The following is a 6,311-nucleotide window of genomic DNA, read 5'->3' on the forward strand; positions in this document are numbered from 1 at the left end:
CTTTTTTTTTTTTTTGAATTTTTGCAATTAGACCTGATTATATGTATATATAAATACATTATATTATGTTATATTATAATATATTATACCGTACTATATCGTACTGTACTGTATTGTATTTTTTTTCTTGTTCATTTAAGTGAGGAATTTTGAATTTTCCTCGGGTATATAATTCATATAGTTACCACATAGCTACCATATAGCTACTACTTTTTTTTGTCTTATCTTATCTTGCGTTGTTACAACTGCTGTTACAGATCCAGTTGCTTCTTCACTTAGCTGTCACCTTGCGCCTGCTCAGTTTGGGTTACATACCTCAAATTAGAGAAAGGGTAAATTTGTTTTGCTAGACATATTTATAATAGTTACTTTTTCGTTGCTATGTTTTGCCTTTTTTTTTTTTTTTTTTTTTTTTTAAATAGACACACATTGTGCATATGTACATACATATATACGCGTATAAAAAGTGTACACATATACATGTATATACCTATATATGCGTACTGCACATGTACGAAGTGCACATGTGCAATGACCATTTTTTTCTTCTGCAATCTGATCCTGCGCTATTTTTTCCTCCATTCACATATATGTATATAACGCATTTTAAAAACCTTAAAAAAAAATGCGTTAAGACGTTAATGTGTCAGTGTGTTATATTGCACGTTTACATTTTTTTCTTTTTTTTTAGATGACCAAATTTAATATTTTTGTGCGCTTTTATGTGAACTCTTTTTGTTTGCGTCTTTAAAACTCCATTTTTTGCATTTCAACAATAATTGGGATAAAAAAGGCTAGCTTTTCATTTTAATAGAGGAAAAAAAAGGGAGGAAAAGGGAATTACATGTGGGAAAAAAAAAAGGGAAATAAAAATCCATTTAACTCATTATGCGCACTTAAATGCCTTTGCATTTTTCACTTCTTTACATCATACGACTACAACATTATACGCGCGACGATGTTAATACATAAGCATAAGCATAAGCACAAGCACAAGCATACTAACGGTGTGACGTGCGAAAATGTGTATAAATATGGAAATACTTTTTTTACAACTTGAGAAAAATGAGAAAGAACAAAAATAGACAAGTTCAGTGGGTCTGACAAATAGCAAAATTTTAATGTAATTTATTTCACTGAGTCGGTTAAAATTAAAAAAAAAAAAGTCTTTTCTTTTTTTTTTTTTTTTTTTTTTTTTTTTTTTGAGCAACAACTGCAACACAAATAAGTCAAGCAGCTCTTTAACTGTCTTTATAAAATTAAGACATAATTTAAAATGAGTAATACAGTTCTTTAACTGTTTTTAATATAATTAAGAAAATGCTTAAAATACGTCATACAGCTCGTTAATCGTTATTAAAAATTTAATAAAATTATTAAAAAAATTCAAAAGAAAATTCAAAAACTAACAATGATGTGTGGATAAACAGAACAATCCTATTTTATAATACAAAAAATGAGAGTAAAAAAAAAAAAAAAAATAAAAAGGTAAAATGGAAAGTAAAAAAAGTATCACTTGTTGGAAATCATAAAATTGGCATTTGGCTAGCTAATAATAATTTAAAGCCGTTCTGAATTTTTTCCCATTCTACTGACTATTTGATATGTCTCTATCAAGGAACATTAAAATTGGATGGTATCATGTATCCAAATGTATATATGCACATACATATATAGAAGTATATACATTATGTACGCATACATATATATAGGTGTTCGTACGTATATATGTATACACTTGTATTCGCATTTTGTTTGTACTATCGCCTATAAAAAAGTTAACATTTGGGGAGTTCCCTTTTCATAGCTTGCTTTAATGCCCCTATAAGAGAGGACTACTATTGGGAAGGGGGGTACGATCAGCCTTAGACAGTTCATACAGTATTGGCATTGTAGACTGTACTGAATACTAGGACATTCAGCTGTCCGTAATGAACATAATGACAATACAGGTCAAAAAGAATATAATAATATCAATGGACGCATTAAATATGGTGACAATACTGGCCCTGCTAAACGAATTGATTTTTTTTTTTTTTTTTTTCCCATTTTTCGTATATTGCTCTTAAAAAAAATAGGCCCAAAAAGTTAGCTCAAAAAACGAGTGATGGAGGTCCCCTTGCACAGCCTAGATATGAATGGAAAAAATCTAAATTCTGAATTTGTTGAGGTAATTTTTAATTTTTTGTAACTGCTACAACGGTGTAGGTAAGATGGTCATCCATATAAGACTGTGTTTTATAATAAATTTCGTTTGCTCTTGCAATACCAAGGGGTTTGTCAATGTGCACTTTCACACATGCGTACATATGTGTGTGTACTAAACGTGTACATCCTTCAGCGTTATATACACTCTTTGATAGTTTACACACCTCTCTAACCCTTTGTGAAGTGCAATTTTTGATCCTTTAGAGACACATGAATAATATCGTTCTCAACGAAAGTTTCATTAAGAATTCTGATGGCAATTTCAGTTTCAATTTCTGATTGGATAACTCTTTTTAACGGTCTTGCACCGAAGGAGGGGTCATATGCTTTGTCAACTATATAAGAAAAGACTGCATCATCAATAGTAATTTTAAAATTTTTATCAAATAACCTATTAGCTACTTTTTTAATTTCTATATTTGCAATTTCTTTTAATTCTTTTTTTGATAAACTGTCAAATATAACATGATCATCAATTCGATTGTAGAATTCTGGTCTGAATGTTTCTCTGACTGACTTCATAACCTGTTCTTTAATTTTTTCCTTTTTATTTGGATCATTAGCCAATTCTAAAATACTTTGACTACCTAAGTTCGATGTAAAAATAATAATGGTATTTCTAAAATTTGCTACATTGCCCTTAGTGTCTGATAATTTGCCTTCATCTATAACACGAAGTAATAAATTATAAACATCTGGATGTGCTTTTTCAATTTCATCAAAAAGAATAATTGAATATGGTTTCTTTCGAACAGCATCTGTTAAGAGCCCACCTTGTTCATATCCTACATAACCTGGAGCTGCTCCTATTAATTTACTAATAGAATGTTTTTCCATATATTCGGACATGTCAAAATGTATTACCGCTTCTGGTGTATCAAATAAAACATCGGCTAAAACTTTTGATAGCTCTGTCTTTCCTACACCTGTTGGACCTAAAAACATTAAAGATGCAATTGGTTTTTTAGGATTATTCATACCAACTCTAGATCTTTGAACTGCTTTTGCTACAATCCTAACAGCATCATCTTGTCCAATAATTTGTTTATGTAATTCTTGTTCTAGATTTATAATTTTTTCCTTCTCAGATTTTAATAATTTATTTAATCGTATACCAGTAGATATACTAACAATGTTCATAATATCTTCACTTGTCACTTCGTCCTTAAGTATTCTATTTTTTTCTGGTATATCGTTTAGATAATTCTCTTCTGCTTTTTTCAATTGTTTTTCTAAGTCAGGTAATGTTTCAAATCTTAATTCTGCTGCTCTATTTAAATCAAAATATCGTTCTGCCTTTTCTATTTCTATTTTTACTACATCTATTCTTTCTTTTATTGCTCGTATGTTATCTACGTAACTTTTTTCACTACTCCAAGAATCTAAAATTTTCTTTTGCTCCTTTCTTAGTTCACTCATGATTCTGTCTATCATCTTCAACCTATTAATTTCCTTTTCGTTGATTCGCTTTTTTAAGAAATTTGGGCTTTGAGAATAGTCAAATGGGCTGCCCCCATCATCACTCGAACCACTACTAGCATCGCTACTAACGCTGCTTCCCGCGGTGGTCCCCCTGATGGTGGTCGTGTCGGAGTAGTTGAACATGTTCCTCTGCTTATCCCCTAATATTGAAATTTTTTCCATCTCTAATTGTATTAACTGCTTTTCAATATTATCCAGTTGTATCGGTTTGCTTGATAGTTGTATTTTCAAATTGGAGGCTGCCTCATCTATAAGATCAATTGCTTTGTCAGGTAAGAACCTATAGCTTATATAACGATCAGATAATACAGCAGCTTGTATAAGTGCAGAATCTAGTATCCGTACTCCATGATGAACTTCATATCTTTCTTTTAATCCTCTTAATATACTAATAGTTTCATCTACATTTGGTTGTTCTACAAGTATTTGTTGAAATCTTCTTTCGAGTGCTTTGTCTTTTTCTATAAATTGTCTATATTCACTAACAGTAGTAGCACCAATACATCTTAACTCTCCTCTAGCTAACATTGGCTTTAAAATATTCCCTGCATCTAGAGCACCTTCTGCAACTGCTCCAGCTCCTACAACAGTATGTATTTCATCAATAAACATAACAACTTGTCCTTCAGCATCTTGCACTTCTTTTAAAATGGATTTTAATCGTTCTTCAAAATCTCCTCTATATTTTGCACCAGCTATAAGCGATGACATATCTAGAGAAACTAATTTTCTTCCTTTCAAAGAATCAGGTACATCTCCTTGAACTATTTTTATAGCTAGACCTTCAACTATAGCAGTTTTACCAACACCTGGATCACCTAACAATATAGGATTATTTTTTGTTCTTCTTGACAATATTTGAATTGCTCTTCTAATTTCATTATCTCGACCTATGACAGGATCTAACTTCCCAGCTCTAGCTAATGCTGTTAAGTCTCTACTATATTTTTCTAAAGCTTGATAAGTCATTTCTGGAGTTTTAGATGTTACCTTTTTTTTCCCTCTAATTTTTTCTACCGCTTTTTTCACTTTTTCATAATTGACATTATATTTTAATAACCATGGTCTAGTAAATTTTGAATCTTCCGAAATTATACTTAATAGTAGATGCTCAATAGATATATATTCGTCATTAAATTCTTTTTTTAATCTTTTACTTGTACTTAAAACTGTTTGAAGTGTTCTTCCCAAAATTTTCTGTTCCCCAAAACCACTTGGCATTTTGGGTTGCTTTTTTAAATATTCATCAATATCATGTATTAATAATTCTGTATCTATACCACTTTCCTTTAATATTCTTTGAGCTAAACCATCCGCAGAATCATTTAGTAGAGCTAGTAATAACATTTCTGCTTCTACATATGCTGAGTCATACTTTTCCCCTATTTTATTTAAAGAACTAATTGCTTCCCAAGCCTTTTCCGTGTAGTCATCTGAGTTTATCGTATACTCTTCATCGCTCATATGAAGAGTAAACTGTTTGTTTCTGCTATGTGTACACCCACTACTGTTACTGCTATTATTATGACTAGACCATTTTGAACTAATCCCGTTAACAGTACTTCCTGTTATTCTCTCTTCCACGTAGCACTGATCCATACCCCTGTTATTCATTGAATAGTTCAACCTCCCTCTATTCAAATATAATAGTTTATTATTCCTACCATTCCTATCATTCCTACCATTCCTACCATTCCTGCCATTCCTACTATTTTCGTTGATATTCTCTTTCAGTTTGGATTTATAAAGCTTTCTCTTTTCTTGTAAAAAAGTATCATCATTTTTTAGCGGATTACCAATGAACGCTCTATCTCTTTTGTTGAATATATTTAAGCTTCCACTTTTTGCAGTACTACAAATATTATTCTGTCTATTCAAAAATACGTTTATTCTTTTACTATTTAATACATCCCATATGAAAGTAATACCAATTATAAAGAAACAACCAAAAAAGTGTTTGCTGTCTTTACTGCGCATAGTTAGTTACATATGTATAAACATATATATATATATATATATACATACATACGGTTGGCCACAATTTTTACTCGGGCTGTACGCAAAATTTACGTGCATGGACATATACAATACTACTAAATAATACTACTAAATAATACTACTAAATAATACTACTAAATAATACTACTGTATAATACTACTAAATAATACTACTAAATAATACTACTAAATAATACTACTGTATAATACTACTAAATAATACTACTAAATAATACTACTAAATAATACTACTAAATAATACTACTGTATAATACTACTAAATAATACTACTAAATAATACTACTAAATAATACTACTGTATAATACTACTAAATAATACTACTAAATAATACTACTAAATAATACTACTAAATAATACTACTAAATAATACTACTAAATAATACTACTAAATAATACTACTGTATAATACTACTAAATAATACTACTAAATAATACTACTAAATAATACTACTAAATAATACTACTAAATAATACTACTAAATAATACTACTAAATAATGCAAAAACGCTCGCGCAGCGGGCGGGACACATATAACACTTCCACACGCGCATAAGCTTACACATACGAATACGTACGAACATACATATGTATGCATATACTT

At 30.1% G+C, this 6,311-nt stretch overlaps 1 protein-coding gene across 1 annotated transcript; it reads right to left on the minus strand.

The window, feature by feature from the left end:
* Positions 1-2,376: 2,376 nt before the first annotated feature.
* MKS88_001447 (chaperone protein ClpB1) lies at positions 2,377-5,667 on the minus strand (the record flags this gene model as incomplete). Its single annotated transcript, XM_067214371.1, has 1 exon — positions 2,377-5,667. One exon carries the CDS (start codon positions 5,665-5,667, stop codon positions 2,377-2,379), a length of 3,291 nt encoding a protein of 1,096 aa, XP_067074813.1.
* Between the last annotated feature and the right edge of the window lie 644 nt (positions 5,668-6,311).

Source organism: Plasmodium brasilianum, chromosome 5 (genome assembly GCF_023973825.1).
Source record: "Plasmodium brasilianum strain Bolivian I chromosome 5, whole genome shotgun sequence".
Classification (NCBI taxonomy): Eukaryota; Apicomplexa; class Aconoidasida; order Haemosporida; family Plasmodiidae; genus Plasmodium; species Plasmodium brasilianum.